The sequence below is a fragment of the Ochotona curzoniae genome, unplaced genomic scaffold (assembly GCF_017591425.1).
Source record: "Ochotona curzoniae isolate NIBS_2020 unplaced genomic scaffold, NIBS_Ocur_1.0 contig_2321, whole genome shotgun sequence".
Classification (NCBI taxonomy): Eukaryota; Metazoa; Chordata; class Mammalia; order Lagomorpha; family Ochotonidae; genus Ochotona; species Ochotona curzoniae.
The window spans coordinates 13,774,362-13,794,390 of record NW_024465421.1 but is presented as its reverse complement, the minus strand read 5'-3'; the positions used below and the strand labels follow the sequence as shown (position 1 = coordinate 13,794,390).

Below are 20,029 nucleotides of genomic sequence, written 5' to 3'. Positions count from 1 at the left end.
GACTCCTTGAAGAAATTCCTTGAAGCTATTCAGAAGGTGTTCACAGGAGTCACCCTGGAATAATCTGAGCTTTTTTAAAAAAAAAAAAGTCTGCACTCCTGGGGGCAGGGGTTTGGCACTCAGTTAGCACACCACTTGGGATATATGCATGCCAGGTCAGAGTGCCTGGATTTGAGTGTCTGTATCATATCTAATCCAGCTTCCTGTTGTCCATCTGTATGCCGGAAGGCAGAAGGTGATGACTCAGGCAACAGAGTCCTTATCGTTATTTGAGAGACCCAGATGAAGTTCCACAGTCTTATTTTCAGCCTGTTTTCTTTTTTAACATTTATTTATTGTTATTGCAAAGTCAGATACGTATATAGAGAGGTGGACAGACAGAGAAGAAGATCCTCTGTCCAATGATTCACTCCCCAAGTGGCCACAACAGTCAGAGCTCCGCTGATCCAAAGCCAGGAGCCAGGAACTCTTTCAGGTCTTCCACGTGGGTGCAGGGTCCCAAGGCTTTCGGCTGTCCTCGACTGCTTTCCCAGGCCACAAGCAGGAAGCTGAATGGAAAGCAGGGCCGCCAGGATTAAAACCAGTGCCCATGTGGGATCGCAGTGCGTGTAAGGCTAAGACTTCAGCTGCTAGGCCATGGCGCTGCTTCCTCAGCCTGATTTAGCCCCAGCTGTTACAAGCATGTAGGAAGTGAACCAGTGGATAGCGGGTTTCTCGCTTTGCTTTCAAATAAGTAATGGATAAGACTGAAACACTGTGTGTGTGTGTGTGTGTGTGTGTACATTTCTGTTTATGAGTTGATATTTCGGTAGTCAGAAAATTTTTATCCACCACTACAAATTTCTGGGAGCACCAACTCTATGCAGAAAATTGATGGTGATAATAAAGAATTAAGTATTAAGAAAAGATGTGGGTCTATCCAAGTTAGCCTCTCTCAGTTTTTTTTTTTTTCTCATCTGATAATAATAGTATTGCCCACTTCATAAGATTTTTTAAGCACTCTATGAATAATATTGGGAACCCAAGATTTATCAAGCACTAGATTCATGTAAAAAATGGCAGTTATTACTGTGTGGACACTTTCCCAGGGAAAAAGATCGCTGAGAATTGATAAATGCTGAGCTTCTGGAATTATGTAATGTCAGACTCCAAGGAGTAATTCAACATCTTCAGCTTTTTGCTCCAATTGCTCCACCCACTACGGAGTTAATGTAAATTCTCTATTCTGACATGATTTGTCATTTCTCCCCCTGAAACCTATCCGGGCTTATAATTACTTATTTACACACTTGCAAGGGAAGGGAGTATGTTCCCTGAAGGTCCAACTAATGATCCAAGCTGCATGTCCATAGCCTCCCAGGGGTCTGCTGGCATAACAAGGTCCCCAGTGCTTACCATTTCTAGAAGAAATGTTGGTCCTTCCAAAAGGACCACTAGAGGGATGAGGAAAAAAAATCAATGGTGACTTGTCTAGCCTTCTGAGTTCGAGCAAGAGGTTTTAATAGGATCCCCAGACAATCAAGTAAGGAAGCACAGAAAACACGCTGTTCTTTGCAGAAGTGGGAATGAAGCTCTTTCAATCAAGCATTCAAAGATCTATGAGATCTTCAAAGAACCAGATGGATCATGAGGGTTATTGCTTGTTTGATGACTTAGGGCACCAATACTGGGTAAAAGCACCGAGGAGAGAGAATATCTAAGAAATTAAATATGGAACCAAACTGTTCCAAAGTTAGTAATTTTTTCCCTATGACAACCTTTAAAGAAGATTTAATGCTATTTCAAATCCCCAGCTCCTGAAACTAAACATGGTGTGTTTCAAAGTGAGTTACTATCTGGAACTGTCTGCCCATCAATAAACTTCTTGGAATAGTCTGTCTTTTGACTACAAGATTATCACGATAGTTTCCAAGCTATTTCTTTTCTTTTTTTAGATTTATTTATTTATTTTTGTTAGAAAGGTAGCTTTTATAGAGAGAAGGAGATACAGAGAGGAAGATCTTCCATCCACTGGATCACTCCCCTGGATCACTGCCCTGATGGCTGCAATATCCAGATCTGAGCTGATGGAAGCCAGGAACCAGGAGCTTCTTCCAGGAATCCCACATGGGTGCAGGGTCCCAAGGCTTTGGGTCATCCTTGACTGCTTTCCCAGGCCACAAGCAGGGAGGTGGATGGGAAGTGGAGCACCCAGGAAATTAATCAGCACCCATATGGGATTAAGTACATGCAGGGTAAGGATTTAGCCACTGAGCCATCTCATGAAGTGCTTTATTCCTAAGCAAAACACAGATTCAGGTGTGAAAATGTTGGTATTGATACGCCATAAAATTACATTTTTTGCTGACCTGAGTAGTCACTGTATATATCCTGTCTACCAGAAATAATTTGCTTATGGTAGGAAATATGCATTGGAAATAAAATTAGTCACCCACAAACCAGCCAATGAAATAGTTTTCAAAATGATGGCCCAATTGACTTAATAACAGGACAGTTCTCTATACTGGATAGCATTTTATAGGTTTTCAATAAAATTATAAGCTTGGAGGATTTCTCATATTTTCTAATGAATCAGTTAGGGATTCAGATGTGATTCCTTTGGCTACACTATAATGGCAGCTTTGCAGGCCAAACACAGTTATGCCACAATAATCAAGCCTTCCATGACTCCATAATCATGTCAATAGACTGTGATAAGAGCCTCCCTTTGAGCAGTATAGGTCTCAATATCATCAGCTGTGTAAATGAGAATAATCCGCTAATGTGCTGGGGCTAAGCTGTTGCTTGGCATTGAGCCAATGAGAGGAGGTGGATTCTGCATTTGCACTTCCCCCTCTGTGTCTTATAAGCCACTGTCCCTTTAACCGCAGGTTGTCCACAGAAACAAAAACTCTCCTCCCAGGAGATTACGGTCCTCCCACCTGCACACCAGAGACTCGGAACAGCATCGACATAGATCCCACCAAAAGAACAGAAGGAACGAACTGATCCTCTGGTGGATGCGGACAAGACTTCACAAGGACCTGAAGACATCTCTGGACCAGTGAAAGCATTTTTGGTAAGGTTAATGTCTGTGGTAGTGTGGGAGTAATGCCAGTAATGAGAAGTTTGAAAACAGTATTTAAGTCTATAGCCCAGCACTAGGAAAAGGGGCACATTGTCTTGTCGTAACTGAGTAACTGCAGTCCCAACCCCAGGTAACTGTGACTGTGACTGGAAAGTAGATTGTTCCTGTAAATTTATGAAGGTTGGTAGAAATGTAGCAAAAAATCTTGGCGAGCATTTCCTCACATTGGCTGCAGAGACAATGATGACGACAGGGCTGGATGAACTGCCTTTGACAAATTACACTATCAGCGCAAGAGTTTCCTTTGGCATAAAATAAATGGTGACATTTCTAGACATACTTTGTTAAGCACAGCTACATAAAAATATCTACAAAGATAATGTTTTGATAAAATAATAGGTGATCCTTAGATGTGATCCTGGGGACTTAATAAACCTAAAGAATCCTAAAACAGGAAATGGCTTCATTCAGAATAAAATGGCGGCCCTTCAGAGCCTGGGGTCTCCTAGAGGTTTTACCCGAATCAAAGAAGTCCAAAAAGACAGGTAAAAAGGAATCCTACTGCTAAATAATTTTTTTTTAATTTAACTGAAAAAAATTCCTTCTGAAATCTTAATTTGCATTGCATCGTGAATCAATCATGTTTTTATATGCATCATTGTTTTCACTCTGTGCGCCTGACATACAAGAAGCTGAAATGCATATTCACATCAGTTCTATTTATATTTAGCTTCAGGTACGTTGGTGTGTGCATTTGATGACTGATGCAGATTTTAAAGATTTGTCCATTGAGGTATGGGAAATAAGTGTAATTTATATGACAAATCATTTTTTTCAATTTGTATTTTTTTAAAGATTTATTTATTTTTTATTGGAAAGTCAGATATACAGAGAGGAAGAGAGACAGAGAGAGAGATCTTCCATCCCATGATTCACTCCCCAAGTGCCTGCAACGGCCGGTGCTGCGCCGATCTGAAGCCAGGATCCAGGATCCTCTTTCTGGTCTCCCATGCGGGTGCAGGGTCCCAAGGCTTTGGGCTGTGCTCTACTGCTTTCCCAGGCCACAAGTAGGGAGCTGAATGGGAAGTGGGGCTGCCGGGACTAAGACCAGTGCCCATATGGGATCCTGGGCGAGCAAGGCGAGGATTTTAACCACTACACTATCGCACTGGGCCCCATTTTTCTTTGATTTGGAGGAAGAGATTTGTACTAAGAACCATCCACTGTATTCTCTAAACTACCTCCTTAGGAAGCAGGAGCCCTGTGTTTTGGAAGTCTTTATAGTTTACCATTAATCTGAAACCAACAAAGCTCAAAATGATGAAGTGCAGGCTGCGATGCTTCAGAATGGTGGATGTGGAGGTCAGTCCCAAGAGCAGGGAGCACAGTGACCAAGGTTTAAAAGATGACGAAATGGGGTTGGCAGGTTGGTGTATCAGCTACTCTTCTGCCTGTAGCACAGACATCCCTTATGGAACAAGCACAGTGCTTACTCCTGTCCCAGAACACCTACACAGGAGATGCAAAAGGCACTCCTGGCTGTTGGCTTTGGATCAGTTCAGTTCCAGTCATTGCAGCCATTTGAGTAGTAAACAGATGGATGAAAGATTTTTTTTCTCTTTCTCTAGGGAAATCTTCCTTCCAAACAAAAACAAATACATTTTCTTTCTTTTTTTTTTTTTCAGAAATGGGCAGAAATGAGAAAATATTAGTGGTCCCAGTCCATAGTTAATACAGATGTAACATTTATAATATAATCCATATTTATATATTTTAAAAATCCTAGTTTTTTTATTCAAGCAGCTAAAGACTATCACACCCCTTTTAATATTTTTTTCAGTTTTCTTTTTTAACATTATTCACATTGCTGAGAGGGATGAATGCCCAAGTGGACCTCCAGTTAGACTGGAGAGGGTTGGGTACGTGGGAATGTGGGTTGGACAAATGTTTCCATTTTTAACCCTCCTGCATCTACAGAGGAGGAAGGGGGAGAGTGCTGGGGTTTTTTGCTGTCAAGATACATTAGCATCCTGCAATAGGAGGCAGTCATTTGATGACACCTCAGAGGTGGGGAAGTCTTTGGAGGGTGTTACTTGAGTGGTTTTGATAGTTCTAAGAAGTTGTGGGTTTTTATCGCTCTAGGGTTGAGAAAATCTTTCCAAACTCTATTGGTTGACAAAGTTCACCTTAGTGCATTCACAGTCCCAAGAACACGCTACTAGCTTGGCCAGGAGAACTGTCCAACCTGTTCTGCTTTCAATCCTCTGATGAGGCAGCTGATGTCCTTTGTTAGCCTAGATGAGCTGCCCACCTGTGTGTCCTGCGTGTGCAAATGGGCATGCTGTCCATTGCACAGGTACCAGCAACTGAGGAGGATCCCATATATGCACTCCAAGTTCACACCACATATCCTGTTATTCTCTGGAGTGCTCAGGATCTGAGTCCAGTGGTTTAGTTGGGGAGTCCCCAAAAAATGTCTCTTGGGGTGACATTAGACTTGACTTTTTTTTAAATTTAAGACTTACTTATTTTTATTGAAAAGGTAGATTTAGAGAGAAGGAGAGACTGAGAGAAACATCTTCCATTGACTGTTTGACTCCCCAAATAGCCACAACAGCAAGAACTGAACTGGTCTGAAGCCATGAGCCAGGAGCTTCTTCCTTGTCCCCCATATGGGTCCAGGGTTCCAAGGCTTTGGGCCATCCTCTAAAGTTTTCCCAGGCCACAAGCAGGAAGCTGGAAGGAAAGTGAAGCAGTTTGGACATGAATTGGCACCCATATGGGATCCTGGTGCATGCAAGAGAAGGATTTAGCCACTGAACCATCATGCTGGGCCTCGTGCTGACTCTTGTGTGCATTCCAGCCAGTCAAGGTCAGTTTTGGTGTGTCAGCTGCACAAGTCAATGCACATAATGGTGGATGCAGTTGCTTGGTCAGTTCAGTTCCAGCCCTGTATCTCACACAAATTGATGGGTACTATGGCCCAGTCCAGCCAACTCACCATGTACCTAGTCCTACTCATACCAGCAGGGTGCCACAACCTACTTGGGGCACCAGTAACCCTATAAGCCCCAAGTTTTCATGTGTGCCAGCATATTCTGCAGCCTAGCCCAGCCTAGCCTGAATCCCATTCAGCTCTTATGCATGGCCATGTGTATTGTGCTCAATTTGACCTGTCCCTAGATCCTGCTCACACATATCCTAAAAGGAACGACCACCTGTCCAGCCTGGCCACCTCTAGCCTTGGTTCTCAGAAGCCTAGCAGGGGAGTGTTCAGAATTTCCTTGCCAGACATGCTCCCAGTCCCAGATCTTGCACCTGTCAGGGAGTACTGTGGTCCAGCCTGCCATGACTAGCATTTTCCAGCTGGTGCTGTGGCCTAATCCAGCTGATCTTCATCCATTCTTTTTCTCTCTCACACCAGCACATACTCAGATTTGAGGTTTAATTTTCATACCCAGCATTTATTGAGTCCTGACCACATTGTATTGTGGCAGTGTTGAGGTATTCACTCAAACCCTACAACTAGTTGATGAAGAAGGTATTATCATTTTCACTGAGCACATGAAAGTGAGATTTGGAAGGATTAGGTAACTTGTGGAAGGTCAGTCAGTGTGAGGGCAAGTATCTATGTGAATGTATGTATACAGTGTATATTTTAGAAGGCAATTTTGGCAAAATCATTTGTATTGCCCATTTTGCTTTTCCCCCAAATTTTTCTCTGTCTGCTTTGATGAAACAGAGCTTAAATACCAACAGCATTATCAGAAATAACTCATTCTGGACTACAGTATATTGCATTTATACCAAATGCACCTCTCACTTGTTCACATGTCTCTTGCAGCAGTGAGGATGGCTCAGTAACAACCATGGAGGGATGAAGCAGTCTGCATCCTTTCTTTATTACCATGCTGCAGACCGAGGCACAGAGGAGTTGGCAGATCCAGTTAGAACAGGGTATAAAGCAGACAGGAGACCTTGAATGCCAACCCAGGGAGCAAACAGCCTATGGATCTATTGTTTGGTTGGGGTGGAGGTAGGACAGTAGGAACAACAGACAGGAGGTTGGCATCTCTACCTCAGTATTGTTTTTAAGACTAACCTGGCTATGTAGGTGTTAAGTGGTAGAGTCTGGGACAGATGCCCATTAGTGGCAAACAACAATAGCTTTTGGGTATTGTTTGGGTGCTCCTCAATTTGCCAGGAGCATCCAGCCACAAATCTACTTTCCACTGTCTCTCCCCACAGGCGGTGGTACTTGCACGTCATCTTTGCTGACAGTGTGCTCTAGGAAGCATGAGGCCTTGGCTGGTGTTTAGATTTGTCCGGCTCACAAAGCCATCTGGTCGGCACTTTCACAGAGATCACCAGCGTTGGGCAGCTCTGACACTTGCTGACTTCGAAGCCATAAATCGCTGCGAGAGGTCATTGCCTGAAAACTTTAACTTTGCTGGGGATGTGCTGGATCAATGGGCCCAAAAGGAGAAGGTACCAATGATGGAGGTCCACTGGGTGCCTGGTCTCTACCTATCTCTCAGTCTTTCACTTTACTGCTCTCTGGCCTGCTTGTCAATCTGAACACAACGCTTTCTTTCATGTCACTTGGTTTTCTTAGTATCCCACTTGGCCTCCTCTTTCCACATAGATCTGATATTCTCAGCTTTACACAACTGACTTGCTCTGGGGTTTCCTCACCTTCCTCACATTATGGTTACTCAGAATTGTGTCTCATCCTTGTTTTTCTCTTTTTATTTTATCCTTCTTTGTGGTTAAGGTGCTCTGGTCTTCTAAACATAGTCATTGTTGAAGCAATTAGGAGAAATATGGATGTGGAGGAGAATAAAACAAGTAGGCCTTACAGAACATGTGCAGGAAAGGTCCCTGCTCAGGGACCTCACTCCACGCCACAGCTTATCTGTCAGTGCTCACAAAAACGCATTATAGGAACTGTGGTGTAAAGGGAACTGGCTATGCAAGGTATTAAATAATGTCCAATCCCTTCTTGAAATTAGAGGGGAAAAATCTTTCTTAAGATACTGTTTGTTTTGTATCTATACTTGCTAAGTTCCTTTGAATAGGGAGAAGGTAAGGTAGATCATCTCTAGATAAAATTGAAGGCCATCGTTTTCTTTCCAATTCATTTATTTTTCAGTAATGTATTTTGTAGCAAGTGGAATCGACTTTCCAATGATGGTGGTAACTACAACTTCCTCTAATTTTTTTAAAATTATTTTCATTTTTATTTGAAAGGTAGAAGACAAGGAGAGGGAAATTTTTCAACTAACCAGTTCATTCTTCAAATGTCTGCAACAGCCAGAGCTGGGCCAGGTAGAAGCTGTGAAGGCAATTCAATCTGGATCGTCCATGTGGATGGCAGAGTCCCAGTTGCTTGAACCATTACTGGTACCTCCCAGGGTGCACATCAGTAGAAAGCCGGAATAGGGAGCCAAGCCAGGACGCTAATAAAGGGTCTCTGATACTGGATGCAAGTATCTCAAGCAGAGACTTACCTGCTACACCAAACACATACTCCAGTTTTCCTCTCAGGCAAACACACACAAACAAAAGTGAATGAATACAAAGAAACACCACAAAATAAATAATAATAACACAGGTGCAGACAGATCTGGCAGAACTGCCATTTCTCAAATGACTAACGATTGAGAAATACGGGGCTATATTATTTCATCAAATCCCTACACCTGGGAGGTTTGTAGATAAGAATCAACCTCATAAAAATTAACCTAACTATCCAAGGTCATACAGCTCTGAAAGAACAAGAACCCAACCTCTGATCTTATAAAGCTTACTTTCATAGGGTGGGGACACATCTGTAAAATCATATAGTATACTGGGGTCACCTGGAGTATTAGTACAATATTGAAGGAACCCAGAGAGGTAGGGACCTGTGGGAAAAGAGGCTAAGAAAGGCTGATAGTTGTAAGCTAAAATTTAAACTGGGGTTTGAAATATTTTCTAATCAGAGAACATTAAAGAAACAGTCTAGATAATGTGAAGAAAAGGTACTATATAAAGCTAGGAAGTTTTGGAGCACAGATTCACTTCATACAATGACAGGTAAATCAATCAAGGAAGGCAAACAAGAAGTCGATGCCAGGCCCAGTATGATGGCTCATGACTGAATCCTCGCCTTGCACGTACAGGTTTGAGTCCCGGTTCCACTTCCCATCCAGCTCCCTGCTTGTGGCCTGGGAAAGCAGTCAAGAACGGCCCAAAACCTTGGGGCCCTGCACCCGTGTGGGATACCCAGAAGAAGTTCCTGGATCCTGGCTTTGGTTGGCTTAGCTCTGGCCCATGCAGCCATTTGGAGAATGAACCAGCAGATGGAAGATCTTCTTCTCTGTCTATCCTCTCCACAAAGCTGACATGTGTTTCTGATAAAATGAAATAAAATCTTTTTAAAAAATTGTTAATGCCAACCCCTCCACCATGCTCCTTGAGATCTTGTTACAATTAGTACATCCACTAAGGCTATTTGGTTGGAACAGATATAATTTAAACAAGAAAAACATTTATTCATCAGAGAAATAGGAGTCAGCTTGTGAAAGTGGATTGGTAGCTTGAGAGTCAGTCTCGGAGAGGGCCTCAGCCAGGATAATTTCGTGGGGATTCAAAATCACTAGCCATTTGCTATCTTTGGTTCTGCTCAGAAAACTCAAAGACCAGGGACAGATCCAGCTGTGGCTATATGTCCACTCACTGGTCAAAGCAGAGCAAGCATCCTGATGAGTTGTCCCACCAACACTGAGCTCAGTTGAAAGGAACCATTCCTTCAAAGCCAAATAGGGGTTCTGTTAGAAGAGTGTGCAAGAACAGGAGAGAAATGTCAGATGCCCATCTCTCTTGTAACCATTTAAGCCTTTGCTTCTCTTCCACACGCCTCCTGGTTAGACACAGGAGAGACCAGCTAACCCAGCCCTTTGGTGGGTGAATGGCAGAGGAGATGAAGTGAAATGGAGCTTCAGGGAACTGGGCACCTTGTCCCGGAAGGCTGCCAATGTCCTCACCAAGCCCTGCGGCCTGCAGAGAGGAGACCGTGTGGCTGTGATACTGCCCCGAATCCCAGAGTGGTGGCTTGTAAATGTGGCTTGCATGCGAACAGGTCAGTGCCAGTATTGACTATTTCTAAATCATGCCGAAACCAAGACAGTCCGAAGCATTTTCTGAAATGTTAGCCACGAGTAAACCTGTCCTTACAATGGACAGAAAGAGAGTTGACACTCAGAACAGTCAGAATGTAATAATAAATACCATAAGAGGTGGTTAAAAGTTTAGTTGGATTTTGTTTTTCAGGAGATAAAACCAAAGGTCAGAAACTTTAAGAAGTGTGCCAAAAATCACACATGTAGAAAGCTACGTAATTAAGATCTAAACACAAAGCTCTAAGAAAGCAAAAGGGAATCCAGCTGCCTCCTTGCACTTCTGGATCAAGACACATTCAGCAAAATGACCCAGAATGTACTTCTCTGAATGTACTTGTGTTTGGATTTTCTCTGACATGAAATTACAAAAAGAACAATCAGAGTGCTAACAATGTTAGAACAGAGTTGCAAGCCTCATGTGGAAAAGATCTCTGCCTCTTTCCAATGAAAAAGATGAATGTTATTTGATGACACATCCTTTTTCCTCAAAGTAGCCATTTAAGATGTACTTCCGATGAGAACGCTCATGTGATTGTTTCCCCTTGAAAGACAGTGACCAGCACACCAAGGCCTTCAGGTTGACCACTGAAGCTCAAAGGAATACAGTTCCAACTAATTTATACATTCTTGCGGCTTCTTTGGTTTTGTAACAGCAGAATAACTGAGGCAGAGGTCCTGTGGCCTGCAGCCTAAAACACGTATTGTCTGGACTTTTACTTAAAAATCTTGGCCAATCCCTGCTCTAACAGATGACATAAATGTTTATGCATCAAGCAAAAAGAAATAAAAATATCAAGGGATAGATGATTATAAAGATGTTTCTTAAAATATAATGAAAAATCAGAAACAAATAGAATGACTAAACATATCATAAGGTAGCTGAGAATAAAGTTCAGCTGAGATATGCTTATTGCTGAATGAAACTGTGGTACCTCAATTTGATGAGACAGTGCTGAATGGATAATTTATAATATGGATAATTTATAATATTTATAATAATTTATATAATATTATTCATATAATTGGGATTTAAATGATATGAAAATGATCTTACTGCCAATATTAAATAAAATTAGCAAAATATAAAGTTATTTCTTTGTTCACTCTAAAAGAGATTAAAAGTGTGAAATCAATTGTGGGTGGGGAGATCAATGTATTCAATATCGTTTATGAAGAGTTATGAGCTACAAAGCAGCATTGAAGTGTTACATAATACTGATCAAACAATACTTTAAAAAGTGACATAATAACAGCTCACCATTATAATATGCATAAAATGTAAAACACTGCTAGTTTCTCCACTTTACAAATAAGGGGAAAAAAATCTCAGAGTAATGAAGGTCACAATGCGAGGAAGTTGAGGCAAGGGATTAGGCTCACAGTCTGTCAGACTCCAAAGCCAGTACTCCAAGGATCTCCTAGTGATCAGAGGCCGTGGGACATCACTCTGGATAAACACGAGGTAGCTGATGGTTGGACTCTGATGCTTGTCCCCACCCAGACAAGTTTCTCACAGTCTACAGATTCTTATCCCATGGGCAAAAGTTCTGTTCATCTCAGGACCCTTTGTCTTTCCTAGGGCTTGTCTTTATGCCGGGAACAATACAGCTGACAGCAAAAGACATCCTCTACCGGTTAAGTGTGTCCAAGGCCAAGTGCATTGTGGCCAGTGAGGAGGTGGCCCCAGCAGTGGAGTCCATTGTGTCAGAGTGTCCTCATCTCAAAACCAAACTCCTGGTGTCTCCAGAGAGACGGAAAGGGTGGCTCAGCTTCCAGGAGCTATTTCAGTGAGTACTTTTTCCCAGCCCACTGGCAACACCAGCAACTACATGGATCACAGCTGTATCTTGGAGTCTCCCTGACTCCAAGGACTTGGCAGCATTGTGAAATGACCTGGGTTTCCTCTCAGAAAAGTTGTCTTTTACAAGACTTTAAGGGCAGAAGGAAAGAATGTATCTTCACCTCCATTTTCCTGCTTTCCACCAGGGTGATCAAACTACAAGGTGTGGTCCTTGCCTAACTTTCTGGCCACATCTCTCTCTCTCTCATTCTCTCTGCCTTATTCCTCACACATGTAGGGACATTGGGGGCTTTGTACCTGCTCTTTGTTCTTCCTGGAATGTTCTTTCCTAGATTTATTTCAAAGTTGACACTTTGCTGTCAGATTTAGGGTAAAAGATTTTCTAAGTGAGCCTTTCCCTAACCACCTGTGCAGATTAGAACTTCATCACTCTACCATACCGCCCTCTTTTCTGTAGAGCATGAACCGCACTCAGGATTATCATGTTGTCCCTTTACCTGTTTCTTTGTTTAGAGTCTGCCTCTCTCCTCTAGAGTAAGTTGGCAAACTAGGCTCAAATCTGGCCTATCATTAATTTTTGTAAATGGTTTCATTGGAACTCAAATATACCCATTTGTTTACTTATCAGCTAAGCAGCTCTCATGTTACCACAGTAAACTTGAGCTGTACAATTTGTGTATGGTCCACATATACAAAAAGCCTGAGATAGTTGCTGCAGAAAACCAATCCCTACCCTAAATGATAAACTCTAAGATAACAGAGGCTTTGCTTGTCTATTTGATTATTTTATCCCAGTTTCTAACACATAGCTGATGCTGAAGAAATATTTACTGAATAAATGAGTGAACAAAGCAGATCACTTTTCGATGTTCATAGGGAAAGTGGAGATAGCTGCACTGTACATATCTCATGTTGTTTTGAGGATAAAATAAGGCAACACATGAGAAAACAGCTTCCTAAGCGTTAAAAAGTAAGTAGTTAATTAATGGAATTCTCTGTAAAAGAGGTGTAAATAACTTAGGTGTTCTTAAAAAAAAACTTTCAGAGAAGTTTATGGATAAGGAAGGTATGTAAAATTGTTGATTTATAGGGCAGCTTCTTTTGTTACAATGAAATTTTATCCTACTAATCCATGTAAACAAAATCCAATTGGTCAGGTCCCAAAATCTCTTCCAAGAGCCACATTAATGAATCCTGTGTGTTTTTTTTATAAGCTTGTGAAACCTTGGGAAAGTCAAGTCAATTTCTGAAACTCTGTATTTTATCTATCAAACGGGGATAAAGACAGTATCTAGCTCATGACATAATAGTAAAATCAGCCATGATAAAGTATATGGAATGCTTAGCATAATGCCTGGCACACAGGAATTACACCATGAATATTATAGTTCATCACTGCTATTATCAAATTCAAGTTCAAAAAGTCATTCAATAGTGTAGTGATTCCTAAGGTAGTAGTATCCTGATTATTCAAAATGCATCTCTACCAGCAAAATATTTTAATGCACTCCCCTAAAACAGGTATGTAGTCATAAATGATAAGCATGTGCTTCTGAGAATTACATGAACATTGACATTGAAAAGTGTGTAAAAATTCAAATGTCTATTACGTGGCCAATATGTGCCTTAAACTTAAGGGGGCAAAGACACAAGTCTGCAAGTCATGAACATACCATTAATTCTTAAAAATCAAGAAAGACAACTCAAAACTCCACGTTGCACATGGTCTCTTTTTGCACCAGGACAGTCCAAGCATCTCTGTCATTGTTGTGCTCCCCGACATCTCCCTCAGGGAAAGTCTCTTGAGGCTTGGGCTGAGAAGTCCCAGAATTTCAGCTGTACTGTAGTCATCAAAGTAAGTCATAAGGCTAGTCCAGAAGCAAGGAGAGGACCTCTTCAAAATGAGGGAACGGCATATGTATTTGTTCAGGGATAGAAGGAATGAACAATCAGTGCTATTAAAATGTAAACACCCTTATGCAGAGATTGTTGCAAGTTAGATTACTTCTGGTTTTAGTAACCCAAGAAGTCACTGAACAATACAAGCAACTCTATTATCTCATAAACTAGAAGCACAGTGGAAGGTTGGTTAATTCAGTGGTTTTGTGAAATTAACAAGAACCCAAATTCATTGATGCTTCCGTGATGCCATTCCCAGTATGATGACTAATTAGTTTCAGATATGTTTCAGAAATGCTCTAGACATTGAATAAAAGTTATGTAAAAGTGATTAAATGCCAAAGGATCTTCCTTTAAGAATAGAATATTCTGAAATGTTAACTTTACAAAGATTCAATTTTTATTTTTAAAATTCATAGGTTTTTAAAAGTTAAAAAAAAAAAAGTCAGACGGGTGGCATTGTGGTGCAGTGGTTTAGGCCAGTAGCTGCAGTGCCAGTATCTCATATGAATACCATTCAAGTTCTGTTTGCTTACTTCCTATCCAGCTCCCTGTTCATGAGCTAGGAAGGCAGCAGAAGATAGCCCCAAGTGCATGGGCTCCAGTTACCTACATGAGCGACCCAGGCTCTTGGCTTCCATTTGGCCCAACTCCAGCTAATGCGGCCGTTATGGAAGTAAGCCAGCAGATAAAAGATTTCTCTCTCTTATTAATTCTCAAATAAATCTTTCAAAATATCACTTAGTAAAAGATGTTTAAACAAGGGAAATTCATGTTCTCTTGTTACTTATATTGAAAGTCACTTTGGATATTTAATTTGCCTAACGGAGATGAAACTAAGAAAATAAGAGAAACATTTGAGTTGTTAAATCTTTGCACTGATCTTCAAAGTCCTTCCAAGATTGAGGAATTCCTCAAGGGAAGTTCTGGATCAGGCTCAGTTCCATGGACTATTTTCTGGTCACGTGATGAAGTAGCAGAACAACAACAACAACAAAAATGTCCGAGATAATGCTGGTCTGCCGGCCACTCCACCACCTGGGGGTTCATATTTTGCAGATCTGCCTCTGAGGAACACAGTTGCGTGGAGACAGGAAGTCAAGAACCAATGGCCATTTATTTCACCAGTGGCACCACAGGCTCTCCCAAGATGGCACAGCACTCTCAAAGCAGTCTTGGCATTGGGTACACCCTTTGTGGAAGGTAGGGAGGAAAATTCTGTTTCTGATAAGTGCAACTTGATCTGTTAACATGTGTATCCTATTGCCTAACGTCTCTCTTCTTGAATGGCTATGAATCATCTTAAAATCACATCTATCAAACAGAATTCTTGATGCAACTGCCTCATCCTAGGTCAGTAAATGGCACCATCTAACAGACCAATGAAGCAAGAATTTAGGAAACAACCTTGATTCAATACCATTACACGGTGTCTGGTCCCTTCCTGTGGTGAGATAAATTTATTGGCCCAGAAAAGCCTTACTACAAGGAATACTCTGTAAAATTTCATAATTTCACATTTTCTTTTCTTTTTCTTTTAAGATTTTTTTTTAATTGGGAAGTCAGATATACAGAGAGGTGGAGAAACAGAGAAGATCTTTTGTCTGATGATTCACTCCCCAAGCGGCCGCAATGGCTGGAGCTGAGTCAATCTGAAGCCAGGAACCAGGAGCCTCTTCCTGGTCTCCCACATTGGTGCAGGGTCTCAAGGCTTTGGGCCGTCCTCGACTGCATTCCCAGGCCACAAGCAGGGAGCAGGATGGGAAGCAGGGCTGCCGGGACTAGAACCAGCACCCACATGGGATCCCAGTGTATTCAAGGCGAGGACTTTAACCACTATGCTATCGCACTGGGCCCCGTATTTTATTTTCTATATAGAATTTATCACTATCTGAAAAAACACTACTTATTCATGCATTTAACTCACTATATTGTATAGTTTATTCATTATCTGTTTCCATAAAGAGTACATGTCTGCTCTCCCTTGCTCCCTGTTATAGAGAAATGCCTGGTACATAACATCTGGCCAATAAATATTCATTTCATCAACAGGTAAATTCAGAAAATAACACTAAATCTGGTCTTCTACTCCACTTGGACCACCAAGGATCCCCCCCTCAAAAAAAAAAACCTGCAAAGAAGAGACTCCCTCACCTTGCCTTGGGGCGTCTGGTTCATTCTCCATAGCCCTTGAAGTTCAAGGGCAAGTTTGCTTGCTTTCCTGCTGTTACTATAATTTACTTTTGATCTGTTTAGATACTGGCTGGACTTGAAGTCCTCAGATGTCATATGGAACATGTCCGACACCGGCTGGATCAAGGCTGCCATTGGCAGTGTGTTTTCCTCCTGGCTTCAGGGAGCCTGTGTTTTTGTGCATCGGATGGCCCAGTTTGACACTGATACTTTCCTAGATGTAAGTCATGATCTCCGGCTACATGTGTCTTTACAGCTCTCTCCTGTCTCCAAGAGACCAATATGAAATAATTCTTTAAGCAGGTTGGATTCCTTTAAATAATCCTTTTAAAAAGCAAAGTCTTCTTGGGGCTTTTTGAAAATATTTAATAGAGTCTTAGGGGAAAATGCACAATACCTTGACATAAAACCTGGATTACTGCTTCAGATTGCTGAGAATTTGATATTGTCACTGAATCTGCAGCTGTGTATGAGCCTCATTCTAAATCATAGATTAGACATCCCCAGACTAAACAAATCTTTTATTTCTAATTCAGTGAAGCAAAGACAATAGCTGGTCATTCCAAACTCCCGTGTGGAGGAGATTAAGAGTGGGATCACCTTTCTCCCAGCATAGCAACTTCGGTTATCCACCCACCATGTGCTTCTCATTTTCTTCTTCTTTTCATTAGATTTATTTTATTTTTATTGGAAAGGAACATTTATAAAGAGAGGGAGAGAAAGAAAGACCTTCCATCTGCCGTGCACTTCCCAGATGGTTACAATCATGGTCAGAAATGATTTGATTAGAAGCCAGGAACCAGAAGCATCTTCTGGGTCTCCCATGTAGTTATAGGGTCCCAAGAATCTGGACCATCCTCTACTGCTTTTACAGGCCATAAGCAAGGAGCAGCCGGGACACAGACACTTGTAAAGGGAGAATTAGCCAACTGAGTTATAATGCTGGACCAGCTACTCATTTTCTTAACTCTCAGAACTCAACACTCATTTGGAAACCAGCCATTCCTAACATTCTCAACTAGACTAAAAAAAACAAACAAACAAAAAAAACAAAACAAAAAAACAAACAAAAAAAAACCCTGGAGGGCTTTAGCACTTAGAAAAATGTGGTCAGGGGCTCAGCATGGTAGCTTAGTGGCTAAAGTCCTTGCCTTGCATGTGCTAGGATCCCCTACTGGAGCCAGTTCATGTCATGGCTGCTCTTCTGTCACAGCTCTCTACCTGTGGCCTGGGAAAGCAGCAGAGGATGGCCCAGGACGTTGGGACCCTGAACCCATGGGATGAAGTTCCTGGCTTCTGATCGGAGCTCAGCTCTGGCCATTGTGGCCACGTGGGGAGTGAACCACTTGGAGAGTGACTGCAACAGCCAGAGCTAAGCCAATCTGAAGCCAGAACTTCTACCTTTTCTTCCACATGGATGCAGAGTTTCAAGGCTTTGGAACATTCTCCACTGCTTTCTCAGTCCATGGCAGGAAGCTGGATGTGAAGTGAAGCAACCAGGGCATGAACCAGCACCCATATAGCATCCCAATACTTTAAAGGTGAAGATTCAGCCATTGAGCCATTCTGCTGGGCCCCAACTGCTTCACTTTTGATGCAGCTCTCTGCTATGGCCTGGGAAAGAAGCGGAGAATAATCCAAAGCCTTGAGACAATGCACACCCATGTGCAGAGACCAAGAAGAGTCTCCTGACTTTGGATCAGTTCAGCTCTCGGGAATGAAGCAGCAGATTGAAGATACTTCTCTCTGTTTCTCCTTATCTCTGCAAACATGCTTTTGAAATAAAAATAAAGAAATATTTTTAAAAATTATGCATAGTTTGGAATTTGTGCTAAATTCATTTCATTTTCCATGAACTTTTGAAGTACTCTTGTATGGGCAGAGGTTATGAAATTTCACTATATTAGGTCAGTAGTATTCCCAAAATAAAATAAACAAATTGTATTTGTCAGCTTTACATCATTACAACCAAATTCTCAAGACAAAATGCTTACAAAGGAAGGTTTATTTTGGGTTGTGGTTTTGTATATCAATATTCAAGACTGGCAGACTCCACTGATATAGAATCTGGTGAGGCTGGAGGATGGTAAAGGTGAACTAGGAAGCAGAAAGCAGAAAGAGAGAGAGGGAAAATGAGAGAGAGAGGGAGAGAGAGAGGGTGCCAGCAGCTGAGCCTGATTCAAGTTTACGTGCAGTCAAATGCTCTAGCCCTGAGCTATACCCCCCTGACTCCAGCTTCTCTAACCTAAGCTCTCATAACTGCCTTCGGAAGGCACATCTCCAGTGACCTAAGATTCTCTTATTAGGCCCTACTCTTAAATATCAATATTCAGTTTAGTTTCCATCCTTTGAGTACCATTAACTGAAGACTTTTGAGCTTAAATATCTGCATGAACTCTGGATCCAAATCTTTTCCAAAACACTGCACCAGTTTATGCCTTGAGTTATTCTGAAACGTGTGAATCAATTACTTGTTTAGTTTGATGAGTCAATGTCTGTTTCTAAAATATAAGTACTTCTTTCCAGTGGTTGGAAGTTCCCAACACAGTCAGTAGTAACATTAAAAATCTTTACTTGTTCTAGTAGTGACCAGGAGATGGGCATAAATGAATGGAAAGGCATTAGAAGATGCAGACATAAGCTTAGCCCTGGCCCTTAGTTGACCAGTTTTGACATGTGTGTCTTTATCACCCAGACGCTTACCACATATCCCATCACGACTTTGTGCAGTGCTCCCACAGTGTACCGGATGCTAGTGCAAAAGGACCTTCAGAGGTATGTGGACAGAAACTTCAGTTCGAACTACACAAAAAAGCGAATATCTAGCATCACAGACACTCCTCCCGCCCCACCCTATACTCTAATTTCAGCACAGGATAGCCCAGGGCTTCCCAGTCTCACCATGTTGGACTGAATAATTCTGTTATGTGGAGCTCTCCAAAGCATAATAGGAAATTGAGTAGTATCTCTAGCCTCGATCTCCCAGAGGCCAATGGTACCGCCCCCTAATCTGTGACAAGCAGAAATGTCCTTAGACATTTCCCAGTGTTCCTGGGAGGTGAGACATGACAGGCCCTCAGGGTGAGAACACTGGGCTATCCTCTAGGCTGCACCCGGGCGTTTCTCTGAAGACGATCTGAACCCTACAGTTCCAGAAGAGCCATTCAGAAACATTATACATTAATACCACTCCTTTAGAAACACTGTCATTTAGAATTAACCCCAAAACAAAAACAACAGCATAAAAGAAGTAGATCCAGACTTCCTTGTTGAAAAGTTGATGCATATATGACTTGAAGGTTATATTAAATTTTGCCAAATCATCCAAACATCCAGTAGTTGAAATGCATATCTATGTAACTAATTCAAAATGTATATACGAGGAGAGGGAGCAAGGAAGAGAGAAATAAAGTGCATAGTGCAGGCTTGTTCATCCTGTTACCCAAAGGTGTGGTACTTTGAGGAAAGTACTTTGATAGAATAACACAGATATTGGGCCTGGTGCAGTGGCCTAGTGGCGAAAGTCCTCGCCTTGAATGCACCAGGATCCCATATGGGCACCGGTTCTAATCCCAGCAACTGCACTTCCCATCCAGCTCCCTGCTTGTAGCCTGGGAAGGCAGTCGAGGACGGCCCAAAGCCTTGAGACCCTGCACCCACATGGGAGACCTGAAGGAAGTTTCAGGCTCCTGGCTTTGGATCGGCGCAGCACTGGCTGTTGTGGTCCCTTGGGGAGTGAATCATCATATAGAAGAGCTTCCTTTTTGTCTCTCCTCTCTGTATATCTGACTTTGCAATAAAAATAAATAAATCTTCTTTAAAAATAACACAGATATGAATCATCTCTTTCTCTTATCAGTGTCAGCACCTTTGTGGCCTTCCAAAATTTGATCTTGCTTACGTTTC

At 41.9% G+C, this 20,029-nt stretch overlaps 1 protein-coding gene across 1 annotated transcript in view; it reads left to right on the top strand.

The window, feature by feature from the left end:
• ACSM4 (acyl-CoA synthetase medium chain family member 4) overlaps positions 1 to 20,029 on the top strand; it is a 50,505-nt gene that overhangs the window by 20,828 nt on the left and 9,648 nt on the right. The window contains exons 15-20 of the mRNA XM_040973723.1: positions 7,359 to 7,555; positions 9,980 to 10,190; positions 11,810 to 12,017; positions 14,990 to 15,133; positions 16,187 to 16,343; positions 18,819 to 18,898. Of these exons, the coding sequence (XP_040829657.1) occupies positions 7,359 to 7,555; positions 9,980 to 10,190; positions 11,810 to 12,017; positions 14,990 to 15,133; positions 16,187 to 16,343; positions 18,819 to 18,898 (997 nt within the window). The remainder of the gene's footprint in view (positions 1 to 7,358; positions 7,556 to 9,979; positions 10,191 to 11,809; positions 12,018 to 14,989; positions 15,134 to 16,186; positions 16,344 to 18,818; positions 18,899 to 20,029) is intronic.